The sequence below is a fragment of the Solea senegalensis genome, linkage group LG9 (genome assembly GCF_019176455.1).
Source record: "Solea senegalensis isolate Sse05_10M linkage group LG9, IFAPA_SoseM_1, whole genome shotgun sequence".
In the NCBI taxonomy this organism is placed as follows: Eukaryota; Metazoa; Chordata; class Actinopteri; order Pleuronectiformes; family Soleidae; genus Solea; species Solea senegalensis.
In genome coordinates this window covers 22,096,773-22,110,967 of record NC_058029.1, presented here as the reverse complement: position 1 = coordinate 22,110,967, position 14,195 = coordinate 22,096,773, and the positions used below count along the sequence as shown (strand labels likewise).

Sequence of the window (14,195 nt, the reverse complement as noted above, 5' to 3'; positions counted from 1 at the left end):
ATCATTCTTTCAATTTCAGCCTCGCCTCACTCTCACTTTACAAATCACCAGCAGGATGACTTGTGACAAACTCAAATCAGCATGGAAATCATCAGCAGCAGCAGCGGTGTGTGTGTGTGTGTGTGTGTGTGTGAGATGAAACATAATGATTTTATGGTTCCTATTTTTTTGTGTGATATTTGATTGAAAGTAAACCCCTATTAATTACTCCAAGAAATCTGCAGCGACTGTCAAACCATGGAACCACACTGTAACAAAGCAACATGAATTAATCACCAACATCCATGCATTTAAAAACAACTGCTCTCTTACATGTTATCCCTTATTTCCCCTTCAATTTACTTGACATTCGTGCATGGAAGCATTTCCAATTACTCATTGTCAGAAATGACGCAACAGCACTCACCCATAACTCGTGCCACCAGACACAGGATGACGGTGACTGTGACAAAGGTCCAGTTCCAAGAGTGAGGTCCGTCCACGGTGGCCACGCCCAGAAATATGAAGATCAGCGTCTCGCTGACACTGCTCCACATTTTGAGGAAGTACTTGATGGTGGTGTGGGACTTGTGGGATATATTGGCCTCGACATAAGGACGCATGACTGCTCCGCATGCTATTAACCTGAAAGAAAGGGGAAATTGTTCCGTATGGTGAGATGTCACCCAAAATGTAATGTAAGATTATTTTATATATCTTAAAAGAGAAACTTGTGCTTGTGTGAATAGAGCCATCAGCAACAGTTAAGTCCAGTTATTTATAAAACACAATGAGTGCTCCTGGTAGTTACCCTGCCAGGAGCACATGTGACTTTGATAAAGATGTCTCCATCCCTGTCAAGTGACCACTTCTCTATTCCACTCTTGTGTCATGCAGTGGAAAATACAAAAAAATGACGCAATTCATGTTTGATAAGCTGGAACAGCTGATCAACATTCACTGCATTCCTCGACATGTCAATATTGCTTTGGCCCCTTAGGGCTTTGGAGATAAAAGGAATTTAAACCGGTAGGTTCACTTATTCCTTCATATTTAAGGTTTTTCTTGTGAGCCGCAATGCAACAACCACAGACAGCAGAGTGGCCATCACAGCAGGGCCTTGACACAGAGGGGACGCTGTCAGTTTATTATCGCTGTCTGTCTCCAACATCAATAACTCAAAGCACCTTAAACAGAGAAGTGATGGAGGTGGTGATGAGATATGGCACTTCAGAGAATGTGGAGAGGACAGTAAATTTAAGCTTGGTTTAGATGGCATTCAATGAGATTAATTCATTTCAACCCTGGTTCTACTCGATGTAATATGCGGCTGAGGAGTAGCCTAAATGGATTTTCCCTGCGGTGGTAAGGCTGTATATATACTTGACATCTTATCACTTACAGCACTTGCAGTTACCACCTAAAATTCCAGCTACTTGCTTTAGCAAGTCCAGCGCCTACAGCTAACTCCTGAAGATAAGTGAGAACCTCCACAGACCTTTGCCAAGCAGGCAAGTTGTCATTTATGTTTGTTTAACCCTTCCAGACTCTGAGTACAGTATGCACAGTATATAGTGGAGACTTAATAGAACCTGCTGTCATGATGTACGTGCACGATAGCACGGCATAAAGGCAGGTTTAAACATGCTTTTAACAGCAGCGTGTGTGCTGCAGGAGCACACACAGACAAACTGTGTTTTTCACGCTCATACAGTATGCAATCATAGGGGTCATTTCCTTTATATCGAAGGTGTCGGCTCAAAGATGGTTAAGGGGAGGAGTACTCATTTTGAGCATGGCTCGGGCTGCATTTTTCTGTCTGAACTGAACTAAGCACCATGCAATTACTAAGCTGTACGCTGACCAGAGTTGTTGTTACCGTGTCCCCAGCGAGGAGCTGTTTCCATGGTTACTGCTTGATACATGCACTGTGAGTGACAGTCAATGCACAGATAGATGTGAAATAAAAAATTAAATAAAACCCATCAGGTTTTGTTTGATACACACTTTGTTTTGTTGAGTATACACACTTTTAACAGTGCTTATTGTATTCTTCTTTTTTATACTATAGTTTTGTGAATCTCTGTTATTTTTCTATTCTTAGTTGAAGTAGCTGTGGAAAAAAAATAAATATATATATATCCATGAGAGATTCACAAAGTATTTCGGCTTTCTTTTACTTACGCCATGATGCCGGAGAGGTGGAACATCTCAGCTGACAGATAAGCCATGTAGCTGTACACAAATACAAAAAGTGGCTCGATGACCCGTGTGTGGGAGGTGAAGCGTGAGGTGAAGGCAGACAGGATACCATAGATCGCTCCGACTAGAACACCACCCAAAGCCACTACCAGGAATGAGATGACTCCAAGGAAGCAGTCCATCACTGTTACTGTGCCTACACCTGCATATTCCTCAAAAAGGTGGTACAGCACCTGCAGGAGAGAGGAACAGGAGAGGGAATTCACTATTTGTTCTCAAATAGAACATGACTAAATGTTCTCAAGACAAAAACTATAAGAGGAACATAAACTAAAACAGCCATGATGTCACACAGTGGATCATAAATCTATAGTAGAAGTTTCAGCTACCTCATCAATGCTATTTTCAAACATGAACTCTAGGTCATTTCTGGAAGACTGGGTGAGGACAGGGTTACATGGTCAGATGCATTTACCACAGCATGAGAATTTCAGGGACATCCAGATGGGGAGTGGAGCCTGGCTTGAGTTTACAGGAGACCTGTCCACTCTCTTGTTTTGGATTATCCAGAGCTGTTGACGCTGTGTTGTCACAGAAAATGTCCAGGGGGACGTTTACAGAAATGTGTTTTGTCACATACAGCAGAGCCCCCGAGGACTATTTCAGAGAAATGTCTGTACTTCTGTGCATGTGTGAAAGAAGCTGAAGAAGTCAAGTGACATTTATATTGTGATTGTGAAATACTTATTTTAAATATAGGATTCAAAGTAAATCTATTAAAGCTAACCTATTGAACCGGCAAATTTTGCTAGTGCCGAATTGGTAATAATACACCTAAAAAGTTTTGTGCCATGCATTCAATAAGTATTTTACTATTTAATTTATTATACCAACTCGTAATGCCAGACAAGCACTCCTGGCTTTGAGCAGAGGCCAGTGATGAGTGGCATCCAGCTCGAGTAAGAATACACTGAAGCTAAACTTGTAGCTGAACATATGACCTGGAAACAATGAGCATGTAGAGGATATACTGGGAACGATTTATGGCACATGTTCCCTCTCGCAGATGTTTTTGTTTCCGCTAAATGTCAAAAACACAACTCATTAAAAGTGACATTGGTGGAGCATTGTCAGTAACTTTTTTATAAACTGGCTGCATTGGAACGAGCCAACAGCTGCTGGTGCAGCGAGCTGAGACTTACTGTGAGGTGACGGGTTAGTCACCTCACAGTAAGTGTTGGATCACATACTGTACGTTTGCAGCATACTGTAAGTCTAAAGCCCCAGTGTCATACTGTGGCAAGCTATACAGCACTAAACTGCTTAGTAGAAACTATAAGATAAAGAAAATGAAAATACCCAGTAGATGTTCTGGTTTAATTAGATGATGATGCTTTAAATAGACACAGCATTACAGCACCTAACTACCTAACTAGGCTGTAACAATGATGACGGAACTTCTGAGGTCAACAAGCAACACTTCTGTATCTATATTCTTAGCAAGTCTCCTACAACCACAAAAGGTCCTGCTTTTGTTCTAGTCACTCACCACAGTGACAGCATCGTTTAGCAGCGATTCGCCAAACACCAGGATGTGCAACAGCTCATTGATATGGATCTCCTCAAACACTGCTAGCACGGCAACAGGATCCACAGCTGAGATGATGGAGGCAAAGAGCAGGCAAGGCAGGAGCTCCAGTTGGTGGAGGTCAGAGGGGTTGGCCGGCTGTATCTGACATACGGCGTACAGCAGGCCCCCGATGAAGAAGGCGTTCCACAGAGTTCCCACAACAGCAAACATCAGGATTGTGCCCAAGTTCTCCATGAAAGGGCGGATGGGCAGGAAGTAGCCAGCATCCAGGATGATGGGGGGCAGCAGGCACTGGAAGAACAATCTTGAGTCCAGCACTGGTGGGACCTCCTCTCCAGCCAGTTTGATGAGCCCCCCTACCAGCAGGCCCACAACAATCAACAGGCAGCTTTCTGGCACAATGCCGGACAGACGAGGAATCAGGTGGAACCCTGGCAAAATAGACAGAAAAGAAACTTCACATACAATGGCAATGAATGAAGTCACAGTAGAATTCAGATCTGAACAGGTACTGTGGGTCTGTTCAGTAAATTCTAACTAGTACTAAGTGTGTGTGTGGATAAGATAACACACATTTCTCCCATCTGTTTTCTCACTGTGAAGCAACATGAAGCTCAGAATAATACAGAAGCAATGAGCTGTGACATACTACAGTTCAGTGAGTGCTAGCACCACCCAGGTAGACCAAGTCTGAGTCTAGATGCTACAGAGCCTCACAGAAATACACAGCAGTGTGCTACATGAATTAAATAAATAATGTTTTACACACAATTAAAGCTGTAGAAAGCAGGGCTAAAAGGGCTGACTGCACTCAAGGTAGATTGTCCCTTGTGACTGTTTGTTTGGCCATGAACTTACCAGCAAGAAAGACAATATGGCATTCTTTAACTTTATTTGGTGGGCAGAGAATTTTGAAGATAACTGGTTAGACAACTACATCAAGAGGCATTGAATTTGGGTTGAAATTATTATGATTATACTGCATGTTTATTATATAAATTTGGATCATCCATTACTAAAACGTATATATACGCAGTCGATAAGAATATGCAACCTATAGGCAATGTGATTTTTATTTTTCATTTTCACCATCTATATAAACACACCTGAGCAAAAAGCACTCAAATTTCTTTTAAAATCGGATTGAATTTGTGAAATTTAAAAATACGTAAGTATTTACATAGGTTCAAAGTTTACTTGGCTTGTTTTTTATGAACAAATATAAAAGAAAAATGGTCTATTATGTGACTTTTATCACAATTAGCACAATTATCGGTATTATTATTATTATATCGCTTTTTTATATATATATATATATATGCACACACACATATATATATATATATATAAATATATATACTAATCCTATCTTTGACTCAACAACAAAATGCATTTTTAAACCGTGAAGATATGACCTATAAGCACACACCCCAGGATGTCCATATAAGGAGTTGTGTATTATTCCCGCTGCAATTTCCCAAGGGTGCACCTGCGGCACTGATCTATCCTGTGTGAGCACTAAAGGTTATTGTCAAGGTCTTTGGAAACCCAAAGAGTAAATATATTAACACTGTGTACTACACTGTGTATTATACATGGGTTTGTTTTTGTTTTGTTTTTATAAATCATTACATTATAGCAATATTCAAGATTATCATGTGTTATCTTAATATCATGCAGCTCTAATCTCCAGGGTGCAAAATACTAAAGTTTAGACGTGAAGGCTCTCTGTGAGCCGCTCCCACCAGATAAGCAAAGACGGATGTACACCTTGCACAGGAAACTGAAGACCTGAGGCTTCACCCATATTGACAAACGTTTAATGACATTTATTTATTGAGAGGTACCTTTCCACTCAAGGGACATGTACAGTTGCTTAGCATAACACAGATTGGAGCATCCTCTCTCATCAAACTACCCTCTGATTGGTTATACTGAGAAGATTTATGGAAATTTTGATAAATATTACCAAGAATATATTATAACCTACTCTGCATTAAAGTTAATACAGACTTGTGATTTTTACATAACAACACTTTCTGTAACAACCACATGCAAAAACATCATGTGTCTTTGTTGAACCTGAATACCTGAAGCTATAACCCAGGGAAAGACTGTGACAACAGTGAACACAGTATGTTAATATTTTGGCCTTTTTGCTGACAGACCTCACCTGAAGTAAAAGCTGTTTTCAATTCAAATACACTGCCATGAGCTCACATTCAGGAGGTGAGTGAAGCCGAAGCACTATGGAAATCTGTCAGCTTTCATGTGTCTCCTCATTTATGAAATAATTCAATTTCAGAGCAGCTCCACATAATCGAAACAACCTTTTTCAATTATCTGCCATATCCAGAGGCTGCACAGGTCGCACATCGCAAATGGCAATGCCTTTACAAGCACAGAGATCTACTCCCTTAAAAGGCCCGACTCACACAGATGAACACCATCACCTTTCACATGAAATCACAAACTAAGTGGTTGTACACACTGAGGTGATGTACAAGACAACTGCAGCCTTGGCTTAAATTGTAAACAAAAAGGAATGAAGACATCAAAGTCATCCTCTGGTTATATTTACTACACACACACACACACACACACAGCAAAGTGTGGCATGTTATTTCCCAGCTGGCAGTGACTGGACAAGCTCACGGCATTGACACACACAAGAAATATGAGCCAGGTAAGGCTACATGCTCACATGCAGGCTAAACAATCTAACAGGGGTAGATAACAGAAAATTGTCATGGTGAATCATGGTGAAATACAAGCTGGAAGCACTGTGAATAATAATGCCACTGGAATAACGTGATAGCATATCTGTGATAGAAGTAGTGCCTGCTAACAATGACCTATATTTTAAGAGACTGAACTACAACGACTACTTTATTTTCTCATAGATTCTTTTGAAAATCAACACATTATGACTTAAGTTTTGGTACCAAAATGCCACGCCTACTAAGGGAAACCCAGTGTCAGTGACTTTGTTTACAAGGATCAGATTATTATTCTGAATAGTGCAAGTTTTCAATAATGATTTGATGAGAATATTTCATTCATACTCTTGTGTACATCATGTCACAGAGCTCACACCTACATTATACAATACTCCACTAGGGCTGAACGATTTTGAATAAATATCTAATTCCGATTATTTTGAAAGGACTCAGAGGGAATGGTAATTTATTATTATTAACAATAATAATAATAATAATAATAATAATTAATCTAAAATGATATTTTGACACACATTTTCGATTGAACAAATATTGCGTCTCTTGCGATTTGAAAATTGCAGTAAGCTATTTTGAAAAATTTCAATTAGTTGTTCAGCCCTATACTCTATATACTGTATATACATAGAGTATATAATCCTATTATTCCTAAAGGTCAGATTATTGCACTCAGTGTGAACACAATCAGTGAACCAGTAAGCACAGTTGTAATAAATACATAACAATGCTATTGATGGGCTACATAACGGTGTAACAAAACGCATGAAACATTGTTATTGTCATGTAGTATTTGTGTTAAAGGGGCTTTGACTGATATTTGTCTTGGAGATCAAATGTGCTGCCTCATTCTATCAAGATCAGTGTAAAAAAAACAAAAAAACATGACTGCTGAGACCAGTCGCAGCACATATTTGATGAAACACTAAAAAAGGGCTTGGCTTTCAAGTTCACTGCAACAAGAGTGGGCCATAGCTACCTTCCTGTCACCATACATCCATCAATCTTACATTCAGGGCCTCTGTGAAAAGTCTGCTACTGAATCTCTCCTCATAGTTGCATAAATGCTTGTGAATCGATGATGTTTTTTTTAAGTATAAGGTATTCCATTTGTAAAACATAAGGTTGTATATTGTCAAGTAAGAAAACATGTATTATTGTGTAGTAAGCTTTAAAATACGAGACACATGCTCTGGTTGGTTAATTCATTTGGGCAAAGCATGACCCTTGTCTTAGTAAATCTAAAATAATAATTCCAAGGCTACAAAAACTAAAAAACTCAACTGATTGTAAAGAAACATATTTCTGGGTAAAAAATGTAATTTCTTCTTTTTTATATTTTATATTATCACACATTGGGCCTGAAAAAGTCAGTGTCTTATTATTAAGCGTTTGGCAAATACATAGGACTGCATTTCGTACTTTCTGCTTTTATAGAAACTACGGGAATTGTGTTAAATAAGCAACAAAAACAAGTTTGACACACCTGCTGTAGCATGGACAAATGTGACCAACCCCTTTAATGGCAGAATGTTTCAAATGGAAATATGTATGCAGAATTTGAATTCTGCTGACAGACTGTAAAAATATTCACATCAGCCCATGTTTAAATACCTACACAAGCTGCACAGCTATAATGATCAAGCTCTTTAGGACAACACTGGGCAGCTCAGTGACACCATTTAGCACAATAGCCACAAAGTGTGCTCCCCCGGGGCAAAGAGGGGAGGGGCGGTCAGGTAAACAGCTTTGGTTTGCTCCGCTTTGCTTACATTTGCACAATCAGCATGGTGGAACACCTAATTAACATTCACTCATCAGCTCAAAGCACCGTCTGTTGTGCAATGGCCAGACCTTTACAATCACTCTGTCAGTAATAAACAACAGATAAAAAGATTATCAATGCGTACAAGCCGGCACCATGTTTACACTTAATCATTACACTGTTACGTGTCTTTTTTTTTAGAGATTCTCTTTAATAAAATCAGACATCTGAGTGAGGGGGTACATGTATTTGTACTCAGGCAGCAGGAAGACAACACTGTTCCTGTTCATGTTTCAGCAAACATGCTCAACAAGTGGGTGTGGGTGAATTATGGAGTTCTCAGAAAGATATTCAGAAAGTTTTTATTCTAAACAGTCCCAAAGAGGCCGGACATCCCCACATCTAGATGCTGGAGCCTGAGTGCTCTTGTCTTTCCAGAGATATTTATGAGAAACCACACACCACTCTCATCTCCACAGAGACTATAACAACCAGCTGGGTTAACAAAGATATTTTTTGAAAATTTAAAGTAAGCAAAACCTCAAGTGTCTCCCACAGTGATTATGTAGCAAGCAGGATGTGAATTCCAGTTTGTTCTTCAATTATCCAAAGCACAATGCTTCTTCACAGGAAAGAAGGCTTCCAAATCAATGATAAATTCATTTCAACCCTCCACAGTCACTGTTTCATAACTAAAGGTGTCTTAGACATTTGGTACATCAGGGATCTCGACAGTGTGGGAGACACACGATAACAGAGCGCCTGCAGTTTTCCAGGATGCTAATTGTTTGCACACATTAGATTACACTGAGGGACTGTGTGATGACTTCACAATAATTACCATGATCATTTTCTTATCAACAATATAGAGCTGCGATGGACTGGCGAACTGTCCAGGGTGTACCCTGCCTATCGCTATTGGCACAGCACCCCCCGCGACCCTCTGGTGGAGGATAAAGCGGTAGATGATGACTGACATTATATATAATTGCTTTACATGTACGAGCATTCCTCCATGAACTTTTATTCAGAACATTTTTCTATCCCACAGTTAACATTTTGACTGTAGCAATGATGAGTTTAAAGGGTTTAATAGGAATGTTTTTATTACTGGGGGATGAGCTTGTTTGGCCTATTACAAGATTAAACAGGGAAAAAACAAAGAGCAGAAATGACAACAAGGTGTTGTGGATTCCAAAGAAATTAGGTCTGCTAACACAGAGCACCTGTTTCTGCAAGTCAGACAGCGGGGAACCTGTGTCATTGCTGAGCTTTTCTGTGTGATACAGAATCCATCCTGTATGTTTGGATTACTACAAAAAAAAATGAAAGAAATGTTCTCTGTTGTAGATATGATTCTGACTCTGTTTGGTCTTTGTAAACAGAAACAATATCACATGCTGCGTCACCTCTGACAACAGGCTCTGTGAAGCAATATTATCAGACCTGACTGAAGGAGCGTCTGTGTGTATACAACAGCAGCGCAGGAGCGGGCGGGGACAAGACATCCTGTTTTTTCTTTTTAGAGCAGTAGAATTCACTTCTGAAACATTTCATGTGCGCTTCTTCATGTTTTCAGTCATACTTCTGAACTGCAAAACACAGAGTAAGACGTATGGAGTTTATAGGCTTAATTAATGCTTCTAACAGACATTTGTTTATATTCAAATGTTACACAGTACATGCTTATTTTTAGATATGACTGCTGGGATTTCTTCACAGTAAACATGGTTTCCCTATTCCCTCTAGTCTAAAGTTACACTAACCTAACGTAAAATCTGCTGTTTTCAACTGACTTTTAGTCCAAATGTGCTCACCACAGTTCAGATAAAACCTGATGACAGAACTCTCCATTCATGAAACCCTTTATAAAATGAATCAAGCACCACTGAATCCTGAAGGTGACTTGGAAAATCAAGCAGATTACATTATTAGAGGAGAAGAAGTCCACCGTCCCTCAAGTCAGAGTGACATTAAGCGATGAACCTGAGCCAGGGTACTTCCAGCTCACAGACTTCTGAATCTGAATCATGGGATTAAAAAAATATGCCACAATAAATGGCTCCAAAAAGCTACAAAAAGTCAGTAAATTAATAGCGGCCAAATAAAGATCATTAAGATGTTCCTGCCAATGGATTAATAGCAGTAAAACTGTATGGTATACACATTTGTATACTATAGCAAAGTCAATGGGATTTTTAAGAGTTCTTCTACAAAAAAAGAGCCTATCACCTGGATCAATGTGGGGACAAGAATTTAAGTTTTCATCATACAAACTTTACATATGCTTGTTAATAATACAGCATATCATTGTGTCCACATTGCTCAGCCCAACAGGCACCATGGAAGACTATTCAGTATATCACAGGTACTGAAATGAAACTGCTTAGCAAACCTTTCCAAACTGTTCTTATGACCAAGTGCTGCATTTACACAACACATTCAGTAAAATGATTGCACTGTCCTCGATGAAAGGGCAAACAGGTCATGGCTGAATGAAATGAACGTATTACTGCTCTGGCGCCTCAAGCAATGGTGCACTCACCACTGAATCTAGAAATGACTCTCTTAATGACTGTTTTTATTCATGGGAGATCAGAAGGGACAAGTGACCACTGTGCAAACTGTTCAACCCCATGACAAAAAAAGCTCTCATCATGTTCAAGACCAAGGACAAAAGGCTTTGGTTAGGAAATCCCGGGGTGTCCAAACCTAAGTGGTGACAGTTAACACATTCTCAAGTCTCCCTTTCATGACTCCTTATATGGACGTCTGAGCTCTCCTCAAGTGCAACGCCTCACTACAAGAGATTAGTAAAAACAGCCAGTGATCTTTGAAGAACCACTCAAGACATGGCCCATGTTGTCAAACATATGGAGATATACAAGATAAATGTGAAGTGTACTCTTGTGACAAGCCATACAATATACATCTTGGCTGCTTGTCAATAATGACAGGTGCTACAGTATGTCACTGCCTCACACCCCAGCAAGGTCCTTGAAAACCAGGGGAAGTGCTCTTTGACTTGTGAGCATGTGTACATGGTGTCAGTGTAGCCTGGTACTGGCTGCGTTAGCATTTCCAAAGCCAGGAACTGAGACCTGTTGCCAGGTGACTAATTGTGCATGGCTAGCCATGAAAAAAATATTTACACAAAAGCTTTTAGCAAAAAAAGTGACTCATAATACAATTATGTCATTGTTTTCCTAGAAACCTGCTGTCCATCTTTCCAACACTACTGACACGTTGGTGTTTGCAGGAGGGTTAAAATGTCTATTTTAAAAGATGTTTGTGTAAGTCAGTGTATGATTGTTTGATGCTGACCGTTGTGCGCCTCAAGTTGCCTGTGCAGCACCAGTGTTGGTTTAAATTATTAATGATGGCATACAGCTGGTATACGGTATTTCAGTATGATCCGCCATGTTATCTGCAGGTTTACACAGGCAATGGTTGTAATGTTACTAGAAATCTACTCTAAATAGAGTAAAATTCAGTGATGATATTGACTATAACTATACACACCTTTCAGGGAGTGTGTGATAGTTCAACTGGGAATCAAACAGAGGGATTTTGAAAAGTAGTTGCAAAAGGCAACTGGAATTTAACAATTGTACAAACACAATAGATGGTGTGGTGTATGGCACTGGTGTATGCACTGATAAGAAATAAACTTTACCTGTATGATAAAACAAGGCGCTGGCATACCATAGAGGTCACCTTTTAAATCAAACATAAGAATGACTCTGCCCACTGCAATAAGGTTAATTATTAATATGCCCTAAGCCTATTGTGCCTGAAATGATGATTATGGCTTGTAATGCTGATTCATGCACAGAATGTCAGAACCGTCAGACCACTACATTTTATGACTGCTAATGGCTACTGATGCAAATGCTTTATGCACTGACTGGATGTGTAATTAGCCTGTTCAATGCTAAGCAACGCTTTCCAAGATAAAGGCCATGTGAGTTTTTTTTTTTCTGCCATAAAGCTTCAGTGTTGACGATAAGGTGCAATTTGCTTTGACTAAAACTTTGCTTTAGGTGTGGTTTCTAATGAAGTACCTGGAATTTGTCCCAGTCATGCTAGACGAGATCAACATGTCTTCAATAAATGCACTCACTCCATCATCACAGTCATGTAGAGTATTAAAAAAGCTGGGACTGCAATTTAAAAAAATGGGACACTCACTAAACATATTCATCACTAGTTCTTTACAACAGAAGAAGCCTTTTATGGTCTGGACAGGACTCATAGGGAACCATTCATTTAGTTATTCAAATACAGTACTGTGCAAACGTTTTAGGCCAACACCAGCTTTGTTGTCTTTATGTCTGTCAAAGTCTGTGAACACTGTCATTGTGATTGGAATAATGTGACTGAAAGTTGGTCTGCAAGATGTTCATGAACTTAACTCATACAACATGTGTATGTAATGAATAACCTGGTGTATTAGACCTTTTTCACAGCAGATATTAGGCAGGTTCCAGACCAGGTTTTATAGAGCCAGGGTCGTGCGACTGTTCAAGTGTAGGCAGAGGTCAAATACATGAAAAAAAAAGAAAGACATTTAAAACCACATATAAAAACCTCTTGTGTTTTCTGGATGCTTTCCAATAAAGTGATTGAGAAATAATTATACGGTATGGTCATACTAAATCTCTCTATGAATGTTTACAGTCTTCTGCAGCACTCAAACTTATTTCATATGTTCATAGTCTTTTAAGCAAGCCAATATCATGTATAATTACCAACTGTAAAGTAATTGTACTTTAAGACTGTTTAGCTTATGTTCACTCCCTTTCTACACTGCTACTCATAAGAATCAAGGTTCAGGTTGAAGTCCAACTTCCACTGCAACAGCAAATACAGTTTACTCATAACAGCAACTCTGAGTAATGTACCTTTTGAGGAGGTAACACGCGCCTTCTCTTGAAAATTGTTTGACTAGTTATGAATTATAAATAGCAGGTTAGACTAACTAGACTTGTTAGACACATAGCAAGAAAGGATGTGACCGCTGGAAACAAGCAACAATTAACAAAAGGGCGTGTCCCTCTGCTAACTCATCTTACTCTACATCGGATATAAAAAAGTCAAAGGTTCAATGTGACAATACATTCTTAGAAGATGATAGTAGTTTGATAATATAATGAATATTATTACACATTATTTAAACACAAGCCACACTCAACACATCATTGTTTGTAACTACTGGTAATGTTGTTTATGAAGTATTTTACAAATTACATTTAGATATAAATATGGATTAAAAGTATAAAAGTATACCTGGATAAAAGTAAAACGATGATGTCAAACACCCATTTACTAAACCCAGAGATAAAAACTTAAAGACTATACACTAAGTAAAGTCATTTCAGACATGAGCTCCAAATTATGTCTGGAGAACTGATCCAGACTTTCTCCAAAGTTTGATGTTCACAGACGATGAAAGCGGGAGTTTGTATTGGGGTAGACATGTTCACTAAAGCAGGAGAATCTCTGGAGGATCCAGGTGAAGGGGGTGGCACCTGGTTTGAGCAGGCAGGAAGCAGGACACTCACCCATTCATTCACTGTGGATTCTCCAGTTTCTCCTGCTGTATTCTCCCTCAGAAATGAATCAGAGATTATACTCAGAAGCTGGCAGGACCATCTCTGAGGCCACCTCTGCAGACATATGCAGCCTCACCACACAATCTCCAGCCTTCAGTGCATGACTGAAAGCAGCTTAACTTCCCATGGCAACTGTAGCGTTTAAGTCATAAATTGAAGAAGAAGTTATTTCTGTGTAATACTTGTCTGCAGACTAATCACAGGAGTGAAAATAGAGGGTGCTTCAGGACGTTAGCAATTACTGCACACTGACTCATGTCAGGGCAGAAAAAAATCACACACCCTGTCTTTTGACTTATATGAAAAGC

At 39.3% G+C, this 14,195-nt stretch overlaps 1 protein-coding gene across 2 annotated transcripts in view; it reads right to left on the bottom strand.

The window, feature by feature from the left end:
* The window catches only part of slc9a1a (solute carrier family 9 member A1a), a 34,501-nt gene that overhangs the window by 16,598 nt on the left and 3,708 nt on the right, over positions 1–14,195 (bottom strand). For both annotated transcript variants that reach the window (XM_044033616.1, XM_044033615.1), the window contains exons 2-4: positions 3,731–4,203; positions 2,164–2,414; positions 407–624 (exon numbers count right to left, since the gene is read on the bottom strand). In XM_044033616.1, coding sequence (XP_043889551.1) covers positions 407–624; positions 2,164–2,414; positions 3,731–4,203 — 942 coding nt within the window. The remainder of the gene's footprint in view (positions 1–406; positions 625–2,163; positions 2,415–3,730; positions 4,204–14,195) is intronic.